This window comes from Magnolia sinica, chromosome 16 (genome assembly GCF_029962835.1).
Source record: "Magnolia sinica isolate HGM2019 chromosome 16, MsV1, whole genome shotgun sequence".
NCBI classification, from domain to species: Eukaryota; Viridiplantae; Streptophyta; class Magnoliopsida; order Magnoliales; family Magnoliaceae; genus Magnolia; species Magnolia sinica.
In genome coordinates, this window is record NC_080588.1 from 36937817 (window position 1) to 36954835 (window position 17019).

At 36.3% G+C, this 17019-nt stretch overlaps 2 protein-coding genes across 2 annotated transcripts; both read left to right on the forward strand.

Moving 5' to 3' along the window:
* Positions 1-1025: 1025 nt before the first annotated feature.
* On the forward strand, positions 1026-2269 carry LOC131228801 (DNA topoisomerase 2-like). Its single transcript, XM_058224662.1, has 4 exons — positions 1026-1510; positions 1595-1644; positions 1725-2129; positions 2228-2269. Exons 1-4 carry the CDS (start codon positions 1375-1377, stop codon positions 2267-2269), a joined length of 633 nt encoding a protein of 210 aa, XP_058080645.1. The 5' UTR covers positions 1026-1374.
* Positions 2270-2272: 3 nt separating this feature from the next.
* Positions 2273-3175, forward strand: LOC131229104 (DNA topoisomerase 2-like). The gene is made up of 3 exons (XM_058224975.1): positions 2273-2414; positions 2649-2713; positions 2823-3175. The coding sequence occupies exons 1-3, from the start codon at positions 2273-2275 to the stop codon at positions 2934-2936; spliced, it is 321 nt and encodes a 106-aa protein (XP_058080958.1). The 3' UTR covers positions 2937-3175.
* The last annotated feature ends 13844 nt before the right edge of the window (positions 3176-17019 follow it).

The window sequence follows — 17019 nt, forward strand, 5'->3', positions numbered from 1 at the left end:
GATCGCCTCAAGTTCTTAAAAGAAATACCTTTTGCAGCAACAAATGAGGCATCTACCAATCCTTTCCAACATTCCAGCTCTATCATGAATCTTTATCTAAAGAAAAGTTCTACTCTTTTGAAGGTTTTTGCTTCCAAAATTTCTTTTTCTATTACCTATACACAGCGTCATAGAGAACTATTATGCATATTGTAGTTTACATGAATATTTCACAAGTCCTTCAGGCCCATTCTGGCCAGCTCATCTCCCACCAACTTTCTGAGGAATTGAGAAGGTTGCAGGCATCATCTGTGCATGCTAATCAATATTGCAAAATGGTGGAGCTACAGATTCATCAACACATGATGCATTATATCTGATTATTCATTGGCCTCTTCAAATCAACAGAAAATAATCTTTTTTAGCATCTTTGTCCAAACACAGTTCAAAATGCATGATTATTCACTAGCCCTTCACTCACTGTTGAAGCGTATGTTTGTTAAGTCGCACTCTTTGTCATGCAACACATTCTGAACCTTGCTGGGAACAAAACTCTAGTTCTGCCTGTGCCTACATTTAATGTCATCAATGGAGGATCACATGGTTTCACTATCAACCTGAATTTTGTGAACCTTGCTGGGAACAGAACTTGATATGCATCTTCTTCTTCTTCTTCTTCTTCTTCTTCTTCTTCTTCTCTCTCTCTCTCTCTCTCTCTCTCTCTCTCTCTCTCTAAATCCTGAAATAGTTTCACTATTAACCTGAATTTTCGTTGGGTTGGGTTGCGTTGCATATAGAGGAAGTGCAAAGGCAGGGTTGTGTTCCACACAACAATGGTAGCATATTTTCTATACATTAAATACCATTAAAAATCCTTTTGTAGATTTTCTAAGGAATAATGGAACAATGGAAGTTGTTGTTCCAAACCGACAGTTGTTGTTTAAATATATCTTAATGCTGTTGTTGTACAGAACAATGGTAGCAGATTTTTGAAGTGTGTGGAACAATTGTTGGGGTATGAAGGGTTTAGTTGAACAGTTGTTGTTGTATAGAACAGTTGGTGAAGGGTTTTGCAGATTTTCAGAGAAAGATTTGAATTTAGCTTTGTTCTTTTGCTCTTTTTTCTTGAATTTAAGGTTGGGAGTTTGGAATTTTAGGTCCTCGGGGAGAGCGATGGATTTCGATGTGATTTTTAGTCTTTCTTCATGAACTGGAAGTGGGTATTTGGAATTATAGTTTTCTTTTTTTCTTTTTGTCTTTTTTTCCTACAGAGATTTGAATTTTAGATGTGTTGCTCTTTCCATGTGAATTTGATTTTCTTCTAACATCTTTCTTATTGCAGATGGGTTGTTAAGAAGCCTCAAATCATGGAAAATTTTGTCATGATCTTGTCGAATGCAGGTCTTGGGATGGCCATGTTCAGTCTCGGTAAAATCATTGATATTTTCATCATGTTCAGTCTTGGTAAGATCATTGATATGCTCATTCGACGCGAGGGGTGTCATCAAGAAATATGACAGTCCCGAAAAAAGTAAGTTTGCTTATTCTATGTACTTGCCATGAATTTCTTAAATCTATATATGCTTTCTCATCATCGTGCCTTCTTTTCTTGCAGTTCTTGAAGAATTCTTTCATTTAAGACTTGAGTTCTATGTAAAGAGAAAGGTGAGCTTTGATCTAGGCCCTCCATTTTTTCTTTTTGGTAATTGAGAAGATGGTAGTATTGAATTGCTACTTTCATGCAGAAAGTAATGTTGGATAATCTTGAAATAAAGCTGTTGAGATTGTTTAACAAAGTTAGATTCATCATTGGGGTGGTAGAAGGAGAGATTATTGTGAGTAACAGGAAGAGAGCGGATCTGGTCCTCGAGTTGCAGCAGAAGGGTTTCACATCGTTCCTTAAAACCAAAGGTATTGATACCAGTGAGGCAATGGAAATAGAAGAAAATGAAGAGACACCGGAGGTGGGAAGAGTTGCAAGAGCAAGTGATTACGAGTATCTACTATCGATGCCGATTGGAACCTTGATGCTGGAAAAGGTTCAAGAGCTGTTGGCTGAAAAAGGGAAGCAAGAAATGGAGGTGGAGGAATTGAAGAAGGAAACTCCAAAGTCTCTGTGGATGAAAGATCTTGATGCTTTCATTACGACAGTACTTGATGTGTGTCTCGTCTCATCCCAATTTTGAGGACATGATTTTCCTTCTTTTTTTTTTTTGGGTCTTTCTTGTCTGATTTTCAATCAATGCAGGAGCATGAGAAGGAAGAAGCCCAGGTGGAGGAGGTGACATGACAGATGGAGGGTAGGGCAGGCAAGCCTCTCACTAAGGCTTCTAAACAAGTTCGAAAGAACCCAAGAAAGAACAACACCAAGAAAGCCAATGAAGCAAATACTGTTGTTGAATCTGTAGCATCAATTAGTACTACAGCTGAAACTGGTAGGCATCATTCTTTTCTGATGAATAAAAAATCATCTTTGTTAGTAAGCCAGTGTTTGGACGTACACGCCAATCAAGAGCATAGAAATTGAAACCTGATTGGCCTGTTTGAACGTACACGCCAAACCGCAGCACAGAAATTGAAACCCAAAATGGGTGGATTGTCAGTTACCATTTTTTTCCATCTTGAAGATTGCATTCATCTCAATGCATGTTATCTTTTTCTCTCCGTAGGACATGTTTCCGAGGGGGTAAAATCCAAAGGTAGGGGAGCTCCAAAGAAGGCTCCTGCTAGAAAGGTGGGCTTGTAAATCCTGAAACTTCTTATTTTCCAAGTATCTCCCTATTTTTGTGGACTTCTCATTGCCTTTTTGGTTTCACATTGCCTTTTTGGTTTGGATCTTTCAGCAGAAAATGCCGACTGCCGTTGATAGTGAAGAGGAAGATGATGAGGTGCTCAAGCTGAAAGAACGACTGGCACCGTATAACATTAATTCTCCTTCAGATCAAATAGGTATATGATCATCCATGTGCAGTAAGCTTTCAGATCAAAGCGAAGCTGAGAATAGGGTGTTAGTTGATTGTAAATTTATAACCAGGGGATGCACATCCATGGAGTTTTCGCTTGCAATTGTTGAGAAGCTATTTGGCTGCGAGAAGGCAATGGATCTTGCTGTTAATGAGAACTTTAAATAGACATATAACTATTATGTTGGCATTGTACTTTTGTGAATGGAAATGAATGATTGTGTTTGATTGAATGAATGAATGATTTAGCCATGAAATATTTATCTATATTAGCTTATATGAGTTATTAGGGTGTATTACAATGGTAAGAGCTGTCATTACTAATTAAATTTTTTATTAACGATAAGCATTAGCTATGGCTATTAACCGTAGCCCTTTCTTGAAAACCGTAACTCTTACTAAATTCAGGTTTTTGCTACGGTTCTCATTCTACTTTTAGCTACAGATAAAATCTATAGATATATATAATCTTAAGCTACAGACAATATTGCTACGGATCTAATCCGTACCTATAGTTTAATTAACTACGGCTATTAACCATAGCCTTGTATCTAAAAACCGTAGCTGTTGTTAATTTCAGCCTATTGTTACAGTTCTTGCTCAACTTTTTAGCTACAGATATAATCCGTAGCTGTAAATACTTCAGCGCTACAGAAGCAACAGCTACGAATTTAATTTGTATCCATTATCTCTATGGCTACGGATTGTATCCGTAGCCATAGCTTTTAGACCTATGGCTATGACACTAATGGCTACGATCATGCTATGGATTTTAACAGTAGCCATAGGCTTTTAGCTACGGTTTTTATCTATAGCCTTTGCCCTATTTTCTAGTAGTGAGACCATCTTAAACAGAACAAATCAAACCGTTCATCTTTCGAGTCAGGAATCAGATCATCAAACCCACCATTCATCTGGGTCCAACTCAAAAGTCCGTCACTTAATCATCACATATAGACCACCAAACTCCAAATCCGAGTGTTAAATCCCTTCAAGGCAGACCCTAGAACTCTATTAACTGCTAATGATCAACTTGAATACAATCTGGCCATCAGAATGGCAAAAATACCACTAAATAACCAAAAATCTGGACTTATGGCCCGTTTAACTACTAGATCTATTTGAAAATTGGCATAATGACCTATTAAGAGTAGTAGAACAGAATGAATGGAGTAGATCTCATCATGAACACCGACGTGGACTCCACCATGGCTGCGTGTACACAAAGTAAGCGTGCGCACGTAGCACACCAAAATCTTCAACACGGTTTGACCATGTTGACCCGTGCCTTCCAAAAGAAAGAGAGAAATTCTCTTTTTGCCTTTTGTTCTCGCCCAGCTGCGGTTTAAACAGAGAAGATCCATCTGCAACAGCTGTGGCCCACCATCCGATCACGTTCAAGAAATCTGAACCGTCCATCATGTGGGGACCTCAAATTCTGTCAAACCCATGAAAGTTTGACATGTTGGTGTGACTGTACTTGTGAGCAACCTCATGCACAAGACGAGTCGCTTGAGAGCTAACCTTCAAAAATGGAAACTCTCCATTCTGCCAAGCTGGCATTCCAAAAACGGTAAGGCTCTTACAGATCCATCCTAGCCAACCATGTGGATTAATCTCAACTGTGGAATCAGATCTAAAGCTATTTTAGGGTTTTCCACAGCCGCTAAGGGAAAGGCAGAAAAATATCTTGCGGTTTCGACTAGCTGGCACGATCCCATCCATTCTTTTCTTTTTAAAATCCTCTGTAGCTATCTTAGACGTTAATTCTAGGGCTCCTCCTAGTCTCATCCACAACACTAAAGAGATCTTGTAGGAGATATTGTGAGTTTAAGCGAAATCGCTAGAATTAGAGAATCTCGTTTATCACCGTGTTTTTGGTGATGCCTCTCCTAGATAAGGGTCCCATAGTGATCATGGATCAAATCCACTCCATCCATAAGTTACGGGCCCTTAGATCAACTATTAGCTGATGATCCGCCATTAACAGCATGATCATCTTCCCTATTGGATCGAAAACACCCACCATCAGGTTTGGCTGCGGATCGATAATCTAAGATGTTGGATAGGTGGACCAACGTCCCAAAAGTTCATCCATACAGTCTGATTACAATCAGGAGAATATGATTCAGTTTTATATCATTGTAAAACAACATGAATTAAACAACTGAGGACCGTAACTAATCCATTGATTAGTTACAATTCGAACCTTTGGGAGTGTGTTAACGGATCCTATTAAAGCCTGACTTCTAGGGCATCCCTTTCTGAAAATGGAAAGGGAATAAGAAAGAGGGAAAGAGCGTTGTTTGGTGCCACATTGGGATGATTCGACTCGGTTTGAGTCATGGTGAGTGCGGACCAAGTCCAGCTCCTCTCTGGTCGAATAGAGAGAGAGAGAGAGAGAGAGAGAGAGAGAGAGAGTAGCAGAAAGAAGAAGAAGAAGAAAGAGAGTTCAGGAGTCAGGGACGTGGTCCGAGCTTGGTACGAGTCGCTGATGGTCTGTGTTGCTGATTGAGTTTTGGGCTTGACTCGATGAGTCATGGACCAAGTTCAGAGCCTGCAAATGCCCAAAGGAAAGAAGAAGATTAGGAAAAGAAGCAAAAGTAAGAAGGAGAGAGAGAAGAAAGGAGAGTAGGAAGCTGCTCCTTGCTGAGTGACTGTTGAGTCGACTCACTGAGATTGAGTCAGGTCTGTGATGCAGTACCATGCCACACGAGGTCAACTCAGCTCGGCTAGATTTGAGTCAGGCCAACTCGGGCATACGTTGCTTGACCATGGTAGCAGAGAAACAAGGAAACATGGAAAGGAAGGGAAGACAGGCATTCAGAGCACTTCCTTTCTTGAGCATCTCTGAAACAAATCCAAGAAAATAAGACATTTCTCTCTCTCCACAGATGGACCATCTTCATTCAATCCACATCTTCCTGCATTTTCAATTTTGAAAATAAATCCATTTTCTCATCTGGTTTCGAAAAACACCTAAATTCCCTCATTTGGGTCATCTGGTTTTTGAGTTTTATTTCATGGGGTTGAAGGAGAAATAATGGAGCTTTTGTCGATAATCATCTGCTTGGATGCTTCTCCATCCTTCTATTTCTAAATCCAAGCAGTTCTACTACTAATGTTCCTTTTTTTTGGTATTTGAGTCTCTCCAATTCTTTTGTTTTTGGTAATTTCTGGTCTAGTTGGAAAGAAAGAAAAAGAAAAGAAAAAGGGGGAAGGGAGAAGAACATAGAGAGAGAAGGGAGAATGAAGAAGAAAAGAAGGAAAAGAATGAAGAAGAAAAGAAGGAAAAGAATGAAGAGGGAAGTCAAGCTGAGTTGACCCACAGTGTCAAGAACGAGTTGGGTCAATTATGGTTGAGTTACACAACTAGGTGAGTCGAGTCTCAAATTCTTTCTATTATGCCTGTTAGTAGTATGTTATTAATAATTATTATATTATTGTTATTATCAAAGTATTAGTATATTAATATTTTTAAAATAACAATGTTATCATTATTATTTTCTTAATGAGGTATCATTATCATTGTTAATATGATTATTAAAATTACTTCTTATTAGACTGTTAGTTATGCAAAAATAGTATTAGGTGTTGTGGATATATTGATATCTTGAATTATCATTATTAATAGTATCAATCAATACTATTAATATGAATACTATTCTATTTATTGCACAAAAATTAGGATTCAAGTTTTAAAACCTAAGCTAAGATTTAATTTGCACAATGAAACCTTAAACTTGCGTGTACTAAACCCTAAGCCTTAATCCTAACTGTGCAAGTTTAATAAGATTGAAATCTAACCCCTCAAATATTCTAATTTTGTTAGATTTTGATCCTAGGATGTGTACAATTAACTCTAGCATCATCGGGAGACGAACTAACTCTTGAAAGGTGAGGATCACCCTTCATGCTTTTCCTACATCATGATGGTTATCTTAGTTCATTTATTTCACTAATTGCTTAATTTAATATTAATAGAAGATGATGATAAATGTTAGTTCCATTCATATAATTCTTTATAGATGATTGATGGCCAGATTTAGAATTCAAATATGATATCAAATATTCCTATTCTGATTTGAATTTAACACTTTATATGTGCAAGTACTTTTGATATCGCACGTGACTTGTTTTACCACTTTTGATTTCTTTATAGTGTATTTAAAGGTCCTTGAATTAATGGCCATTTGCGTACTAGATTAAATGGAATTATCTGGTGGACTTCCCATCTTTTGGATCATTTGTTGCCTAAGTGGCTTTTGGAATATTTCCTTTTTATCACATCCTTGAGATGGATTTGTTTGCCTTATGCAGCTTGATGTAATATTTTCCCTAAGTGGTTTTAAAGAACCATCTTCATATAACCTTGCGATGATAAGTCCCACTTGTATAACTATAATTGGCCACTAGTTGTGTAAGTTACCTTTAAACATCTTATTTATTAGCCTCATAAGACAAGGATGGTGGAATGAGACACTATGCTTGAGCTGTCGGCCTATGCTGAGTGACAACCCCCCCCCCCCCCCCATGTGAACTTTGAGCTTCCTTAAAATGATGGTTTGAAATTAGAATAATAATGGTTGGGCTAATCATGTATTTTCATGGCATAGGGTTTTTTCAGGTGGTTAGTTCTCCTTGGGCGTACCTTTGTGTACTTTTCTGGGTGACTAATTCTCCTTGGGCGATCTATATTATTTGGTCTTTTTTGGGTGGTTAGTTCTCCTTGAGCGTGCCTTTGTGTACTTTTCCGGGTGACTAATTCTCCTTGGGCGATTTATATTATATGGTCTTTTTCGGGTAGCTAGTTCTCCCGGGGCATACCTTTGAGTATTTTTTCGGGTGGCTAGTTCTCCTCGGGCGTACCTTTGAGTATTTTTCCAGGTGGCTAGTTCCCTTGGCCGACTTTTTACTAGCTAGATGTGCATCCCCAGGTCTATGAGCATGTGCGTTTATCCATGCATTTAAACAAGATTATCTTCTGTGATTTATTTAATGAATACATATTTGATGAACCTTACCTGATTTTCATGATAATCGTTATGTAATATTTGTTATACATTCTCTGATAGCTGTGGTTAATTAACTTGATGATATGATAAATCTTAGGGGTTATACCTCACTGGATAGCCATTGATGCTATCGAACCATATTCAGTGTGCAGGAGACGCAGAGGATGCGTATGCTGGTGTTCATGTGGAATGAGAGGAGCCAGATGATCTTGCGACTTTTCATTCCTGATTTTATTTGTATTTAATTTATACTGTCATGTTTGTAAAGGTTAAGACATTGGTTTGTATAAGTTTTCAGGTAACCACTTGAAATATTTGGTTTTGTATACTTAGAGTCCCTCTTATACTGGATTTGTTTATACTCTGCTAGTTTATTAACTCTGATAATAAAAGAAAAAAAATGTACATGAAATTTGGGATATTTCAAAGGTTAACACTCGCCTTTTTGGAAAACGGGTAGTATACTCGGGTTCCGGGAACCGGGGTGTTACAGGGTAGACCCCAGTTCAATTCTAGCTGTACCCTGGCCCAAAAAGTTTGAACCTTGTGTCAAAAAGACTAAGGCTCTTTTTACTCCTTGTAACAATGCACACGTGCAAAGTGCTAAGTGCGCCTAATAAAGCGCCCAAGCAGCCTTATAGCCCACGCCGCGCGCGCACATGCGCGGACGGTGCGAGGAGATTTGAACTCTGGTTACATAAGCAAAAACCCCTTCTCTTATTGACTAGCTATACACACTATTTACGGAAAGTTTAAATAATTAATATATTTATTTACTTTCTAAAAATAACTTTTATTTTTGAAATTAATTTTTATTCTAAAAAACACAACACTAAATAGACGATTAACAATGTTAGTGCACTGATTTGTACTTTATATTTATACGATTTTTGGAACATTTTAGAATTATAATTAAAATTAAAACTAATTTATATAATTTGATTTAAGAAGTAATGATATAATTGATAAAGAAATTAATAAAAAAAAGTATTAGAGCACCAAAGATTCACTTATAACCATTCTTAATATTTAATTTACTTGATTCAATTATATAATTCAACTGGAATTGAAATCATATTCTATTCAGCCAGATAATAGAGAAATTAAATCATCATTCACGTATCAAAATAGATTTGAACTTCAATTAAATTAGTTCCCACATAAAACATAAATGTTCTGATCGTAGGGAATTCAAAGCATCTACAAGCAATTACTCTTAGCTTTTTTAAGCATCCAATGTGCCTGAAGTCGACAATGGATCAAAGTAAACTGAAAATATATATTCATTCAAACCAATATCAATAAATTATTCAACAATCAAACCAATAACATGAATCAAAGTAAATTAAGACATTAAAAACAACTACAAGCTTCACCTCTTAGCCCTAACTAAGAGATTTAACTAACCATAGACATAATTGAACTAAACTCAAAAGAAAAACATAAAAACTAAAGAATAACCGAAGGATTGGAGAAGAATGACTCTGTATAAGGTCCACAAATCATCGCTCTTTCTCTTCTACCTTAATCTGTGTCTAAGAAGGCTAGAATCACCGATTTATATAAGAAAATTTCACGCTAACTAAAAACTAGGTTCAATTTTATGCACTTATGTTACACTTTGGTTGCACGGACGACCCATCGATTACAACCGAACATACATTTAGTTACATCGAACCCTCTTTCGATTGTATCCAAATTTCTCTAGTATAGGTCTGAAGTCTTTATCTCCCTTCGGTTGCACCGAACTCTCATTCAGTGGCGTTGAACATGGCTTCGATCGTACCTAAGTGTTAAGTCAAATTTCTTTCAAAAATCACAGTTTCTTGTTGATTATTCTGTTGTACACATTCGGTCGGACCGAATAAACCTTAGGTGGGACTGAATAGTCTCTTATTTATGTTAATGTACTTTGTGAATTTTCAATCTTTTCTCTCTTTTGTACTTGATTTTCTTAGATATTTGACACTTGAAATCTTCATTAATCACCTCCAAATCTCAAAATATTTGCTTGGTCATTCTTTAAGTATTAAATCTTTTCTTTAATCGTTATTTTCATCTTAGCTCTCCAAAACACCTTGCATAGTAAAACATACGTAAATAGATTAATTAAGCATATTTATGCTTGAAAAATCAATGTATAATAAGAAAAAAATATATAATATTCCACACTAAATAACCCCCAACCAGTATTTTGCTAATCCCAAGAAAAACATATGAAAAATTAATCTTCAAAAGCCAAATTTTAAACCTTTCTCAGAAAAACAATATTATGTGTAATCCTATATATGTAAGTAAAATTCCAAGATATAAGGATGAAATATCATAAGTCTAGAACCTAATATCATTGGTAAACCATTAAACTAAGTTCTCCTTCATCAATTAATTAATAGAATGCAATTAAACATCAAGTTCCTAATTTGCTCAATGAATTCCAACTTATAATCTATAAGAGTCGGTCTTATCTCCATAATGTTAACCATGATAATTACCTTAAAGTGGACAAATCAACATAAGTTACTGATTCTGAACCCATCTCATTTTTCACTTATTTTTTCAGGTATTTAATTTTTCTATTGACAACTTTCATCTATCATCTCTTCTTTTTTCTTTTTTTTTCTTTTCTTAATTTCTCTTTTAGGAACATGCAATAGGTAGCCATTTTCAATTCCACTTTCTTAGTTGATCATTTTCTTCTTTTCATACCAAGGTAGATAAGGATCTACAAACTCAGTTCCTAAAACTCTTAAGTAATCATTAAGCTAAACACTTAGGAGTTCAAGTTAATTTTAAAAGAATATGAGTTAGATATGAATTGTGAACTAGGCCCAATTGATGTTTAAATCTTCTTATAAATCAATTCATTAAAAGAACTAGTTCAAAAATCTACCAATCAACTAAACTTTAGACTTTCAAAAATTACTTTATATCTTATCATAATACACTCAAATATCTTCAAATACACAAAATATTGACATCTTCAAAAAAAGTTTTGAAATCTGAAAATTGGAAAAAAAAAATTGAAAATTTTTACTCAAAAACTAAGAAAATACTGATAAATTCCATTTAATCTCACTCCAACCTAAATATATACATTGTCTTTAACATAAAAAGATATGCAATACATCATGATATAAGACAACTAAAATAAAATAGGAATGAGTAAAAAAGGTTACCTGAAGAATATCAGTAGGATGACATGAAGTCTCCACCATATGAAGGGGTTTCCACTAAACAAAAACAAGATAAAATAAACATAAACTATTCGATCATAGTCTAAAGAAAGCAATAAATGGATAGATGGACCTCCATCAAACTAGAATGTCAGTACTTACATATAGTATCATTTAGAGGGATGAACATATCCTCTGAATCAAATTTCTCCGCAAATGGTTTAAGGTGGTCACCATTCACTTTGAAAATATTACCATTTGCCAAAATTTCCATTTCAGTAGCCCCATGAGAATAAACTGTTTTAACTTTAAAGAGGTCAATCTAACAAGATCTTAGATTATGGAGAAAAGGATGAATTCTCGATTTATATAAGAGAATTCTTTAGTTTGATTCAAAAGTTTTTTGAAGAATGTTCTTGTCATGGAACACATTCATCATGTCCTTGTATATCTAAGAGTTCTCGAAGCCTCATTCTGGATTTCTTTAAGTTCGTTAAGTTGTAACTTGCACAGCGAGCCAGTTTTGTCTAGATTGAAGTTGAAATTCTTTATAGCTCAATACTTCTTATGCTCCAACTCGATAGGCAAGTAGCAAACCTTCCCATAGACAAGTCTATAGGGTGACATACCAATAGGAGTTTTGTATGCCATATGGTAAGCCCACAACGCATCGGTTAGTCAAAGTGACCAATCATTATGATCTGCATTAGCCATATTCTCAAGAATCTATTTAATTTCCCTATTTGATATTTCTGCTTGTCTGCTTGTCTAGTGGTAATAGGGTGTAACGCCCCAAACTTTGGGGGTTGAGCCATACTCAACTCCTGAGGTCCCGAGTGTCACTTATGTTTTCATGAGAATACAAGAGTTAGTAAGTTTAACCAGGTATCATTGTGGGCATGAAATCAAATCAATTAATGCGATATACTCTGAAGTAAATGATCTAAAATGTATCAACTAAGATAGAAAATATACACATTTGTTCAGAGTACATGGTGAAAGTTGGGCAGGGTATGAATATTTAGTCCAACGTGCAAAAAAAAATAAAATGAAACGTGTTCGCCTTAAGATCCCGCCAGTGACCCAACGATGTCCTACATTAGCCCTCCGAGTGTCTGAAAATAAGAAGACTCCTTCTCTAAGTCCACATATGCCTCCTCCAGTGCATCGGACTTCAAGATATCTGCACCTAGAATCGCGTCTGGTTATTGTTTTAAAACATTGTCCTAGAGTGGGAGTGAGTGATCAACTCAGTGGTTCCATTAACATCAAGTTACACATATTATCAATTCCACAAGTATGATCAATGGTAAAGCATATCAACAACCAGTTCTTAAGTATTCTCGTTACTGCATGTGAATGCTTATATGGAATGATGCATGTCCTCGCTTTCTAACACTCCCTCATAAGAGTCTCCAATACCTCATTCGCTAATGCTAATACTCCCTCAACAAGCGACTGCTACACCCAAGTCACCACAACCTAAGATACTATAATGCAGTGATTGTTCATGTTAGCCAAGTATTTAGTTAAGTCCGTTCATCCAACAAGGTTAGGGAAGCCGAACTATCGCCATTGAATCAATGGCCCTATCCAGATCGTTTAGCCCAGGGCTACCTTGGTGGCCCCACACCTACGATCATTGATCCGTCTGGGTTCGTCACTCCCAGGTGAGTAAATACGATAGGCAAGTTCGTGAATTGAATTTACTCGTGGTCACTACCGAGAGGATCGTGACCTCATCACAAGCCAACAACATGGGCACAGTGTCCCATACCATCATGCCCGGCTCCCGAGTCTTATAGATCATATCATTGATGGTTAATAATGGGCCTCTTAGAGGTATAGGGTGCTTCAGATTCATATTAGGGTGATTATACATGGTGAACACACGTGGTTACTGATTAGTGCATGTAACGTCCCGAATTTTTGCAGTCTGAGTACATACTTGGGTCCGAGAACATACTCGAGCCCCAGAATTCTGAGTGTTAATAATGTAAAAATTAGAAGCTTCAAAATCTCACCTTGTCTTTTTTTTTTTTTTAAATCACATCCAGCTACATTCATGAAGGTAACCATTCACGAGAGTAAAATCAATTGTATTTATCATTCCATTAGAGTAAAAGAATTCAACAAATTATCAAATGCCCTCTCAATGAGAGCTTATTACATTATCAAAGTTTGTAGTGAAAAATAAATAAAACTAATCATGCACTATTCTTCCTCTCTATTCGAACCCATCTTCCACAGAATGGTCGTCGTCCATTACACCAAGCTGTACTTCACATGCAACATCTGTATGGTTGGAGAGGGTCAATGCCTTACTCATAGTGATGGTTATCCTTTAAAATTAACAATAATTCAAGAGATTCATAAGAATAATTTGAGGATTCTGATATGTCTCATACTCCACCACTATGAGTGGTATTAGTATGCGCAACCAATATATATGAATGCATCCCTAACAAAGTGTGTACGTTCATCATACGTAGTGGTCATCACAATGTGGAATATAATTCATAAAAAACCCAGCTCGCCCTGCATCCCATATTACCGAGATTTGTCGGCATGTCCAACGCTACTGTGGATTTACATGAACACCTTAAGACGACACAACACACGGATCAGATGAATTATGTGATATGATTTGTTCATAAAGTGACTATTTTCGACATCCAGTCATGGAAGTGATGTAACACGTATTGTGGATTACTTACATCGATTTTACACCACTACCCAAAATCCATGGAATTACGCATTGACCAAGAGGGTCACTACCCAGAGCGCATTACGTCCACGATAAAATATATGAGTCACTAGATGTGAGACCTCTAATACATCACTTGCACCAAAGGAAAAATAAATTGAACCATGGGAGTTTTAGAATTTTAAGACACATGCCCAAACCATAAAGGGAGGTAGCACAAAGCTAACATAATAAAGGAGAAAAGTATCATTAAGCTATCTTAATAAAAGAGAAGAGTAGCATATAGGTTAATTCAATGAGAATAATGGGAGATGAGCAAAAGGCCAACTCAATATAGAGTGAAAGCACACGTTGCTCTCAAAATTGGCAAAGGTTAAGGGTTGTATCCATCACCCCACATAAATTCATAAAAATCACACAGTATTAAAATCATATCTTAATCATAATTCCCAAAAGGATAAATAATTCATAACGTTCCATTAATCAATTGCATGAAAAATCACAGTAATATGAAAGTATGCAAAAATAAGATAAATCGTATCAACTTAAATTAATGGAAGCTTAAATTAATCCCTCCTCACCTTAGCCTTAGATCTAAACCCTAGATCTCGATGTAGAAAAGCTTATACATAAACCACCACATCGCTTGAGCAAGAGGAAGACATCACAAGTGTGGAGGAGGAGGATGATGGGCGACTAGGCTTTCTCTTTCTCTTTCCCTTTTCCTTTTCCTTTTCCTTTCTCTTTCTCTCTCTTTCTCCTTCTTTTTCTTGGACATGGGATTATGGGTGTGTGAGAGGAGAAGGGGATGCACTCCTTTTATAAAGGAGTGGGCATGTGAGAGGGGGTGTTTTCCACATCCCACTTGGATTGGATTTCTCCAATTTGACCTTTTCTAGCGATCTTTCTTTAAATCCAATTCATCCAGTGTGTCAGGGTCATCGAATAGGACGGGGGTATATGATTTTCTTGGTGATTTAAAATTTATATTATCTTATTTTTAAAATTCTTTAACAGGTGTTAAAACAAACTTGATCTTAATTAACGGTCTACACTTAATGATTAGGACCCAATTTTGAGAGAAATGTATAGTCAGGATAGAAAAATGGTTGAAGAAAAGTTGATGGTTGATCAATGGTGGAAAAGGGCTAAATATGAAATTTTACCTTTTGCACCAAAAGGAAGGAACTTGCTTCAACATTCAACGGAGTAGGATCATAGATCAAGGTCTAAATTTTATATACCTCATAGTCATATGAGACCGAAGTGTGCTCCAAATTTGAGTTGTGATGGGCGGCAGAGTGATTAAATCAGAAGATCCAGATTTATAAGGAGTTCGTAAGCCTTGAAAGGATAACTTCACACCCAAAGAAAAGCCTACCAAAGTTGGGTCTTCGTATTTCACACTTGGTCCATATTATGGGCAATCCAAGTTATTCATATGAAAGGAATATCCTACTACGACTACTCATGAGGTTTCTTAACTCGATGGACACCAAAATCAATGGTTAAAGGGCTAATTTGTCAATTAGGTCACTTTTACAATGATCTAAGGGTTGAATTTGATATTTATGGTTAATTTATGATACATAGGCATGGTATAACATTTCACATCAACGGATCGTGAGAACCATGTGATCTAGAATTCAGGAATCTAAGTTAATAGCATTTTCATAATTATTGTTGATATAAGGGTTTTGGGAAATCTAATGGTTTTACATGGTTATAGGAACATTTCTAAGTAATTCTTACAAAAGAACTTATATCGAAATCATTATGAATAAAGAATTATTCACCAAATTAATTAAGAGAATGTACATATATCAACTAACATAATGGATAGCCAAATGACATGTTAAAATAGAAAAACTTGATGGTTAGTACTCTAATCATGTATGTAAGTGGGTGTACGGTAAGTTTTATAAACAGATGATCACAAGTGGGTTTTTGAAGTGATTAAGAGGCAGAACATGTATACCGTTAGATTCAAGTGACTTGTTCACATGTGTAAGTTTCTCAGATTATAGTTTTGATGGTGAATTAAGTATATTCATAGGTGGTGATAAGATGAATGGATCAGAATCTCAATTTGATATATGTACGAGCAGATGTAGATATCAAGTAGTTAGTTTACTATGATCGGGTGGTCTAAACTCAAAGTGGACGGTCAGATATCTTTACCTATAGGTGGATAGTTGGTTGAACGGTTGGTTATGGTAGACAAGTGGGAATACTTGGACATATGTTGATCTTGTCTTAAAATCAACGATCGGATGACTTCATCTATGGGTGAAGATCATTATTAACGGTCAGATTTATGTTGGAGAATAGATGTAAGGTTAGGATCACTAAATTGGTATCGTACACCTGTACATACTAAGTTAAACCTCATGGTGACACTCGAGAACTTTCAATACTCGGGTATTGGAAAGCTCAGGGTGTTACAGTGGACTAGTCTGCCTAACTCAGCTGAACTCCGACACAACTGGCACTGGACATCTCACATACTTCAACTACTGTCGGTTGACTGTGTTTGACTTGGATCAGTCAAATTTGCCCAGGTAGCCAACTCAGTTTGGGTCGCCCTCATGCGTTTAGGATTGCCGACTAACCGAATTAGCTGATCAAGCACAAATAAACCACATACTTCATGCATTACTCATTTCGAGAACAGGAAGGGTTGCATATAAGTAAATTAAGAAGGTCCTACTTAACTTAGACATTTTACCGAACATGTAGACGTACTACTTAGATCATTAAAATTTGTAAGTGATAAAAATGAATTAAATGCATATACTAGAGGATGATACAATGCATGAGTAATAATCTTAGTAAACTGAACCTACACTAGCATTTAATCACTTGTCTAAGTTACATTACACATAATTAGCAATTCATGGAGGATAATTAATTGAAAGAACGTACACTGGTTAGCATGAGATCATTTATTCATATCACAAACCATTAATTGTGACATGGGTTCAATAAATGGTAACCTAAAGGTAATGGTCCACACCTGGAGCTGGTGCGCCGGGTTTGGGGGCTCGTTTCAAGGCTAAGTTCCTACGAATTAATTCCCTAATGTCTTGCAACAAGAACATGGACTCATAAGGGCTCATGCAATTGGCTTCTAAGAGAAAACCTTCATGAAAAGCTTGGTTTCTCACCTCAAATCGTTGCCG

Bases quoted from the DNA above. Each gene is read 5' to 3' on its own strand.
- LOC131228801 (XM_058224662.1), top strand. From the start codon at position 1,375: ATGCAGGTCTTGGGATGGCCATGTTCAGTCTCGGTAAAATCATTGATA. The intron at 1,645-1,724 runs GTGAGCTTTGAT...ACTTTCATGCAG, and splicing joins AGTTCTATGTAAAGAGAAAG to AAAGTAATGTTGGATAATCT. The intron at 2,130-2,227 runs GTACTTGATGTG...CAATCAATGCAG, and splicing joins TTGATGCTTTCATTACGACA to GAGCATGAGAAGGAAGAAGC.
- LOC131229104 (XM_058224975.1), top strand. From the start codon at position 2,273: ATGGAGGGTAGGGCAGGCAAGCCTCTCACTAAGGCTTCTAAACAAGTT. The intron at 2,415-2,648 runs GTAGGCATCATT...TTCTCTCCGTAG, and splicing joins TAGTACTACAGCTGAAACTG to GACATGTTTCCGAGGGGGTA. The intron at 2,714-2,822 runs GTGGGCTTGTAA...TGGATCTTTCAG, and splicing joins AGAAGGCTCCTGCTAGAAAG to CAGAAAATGCCGACTGCCGT.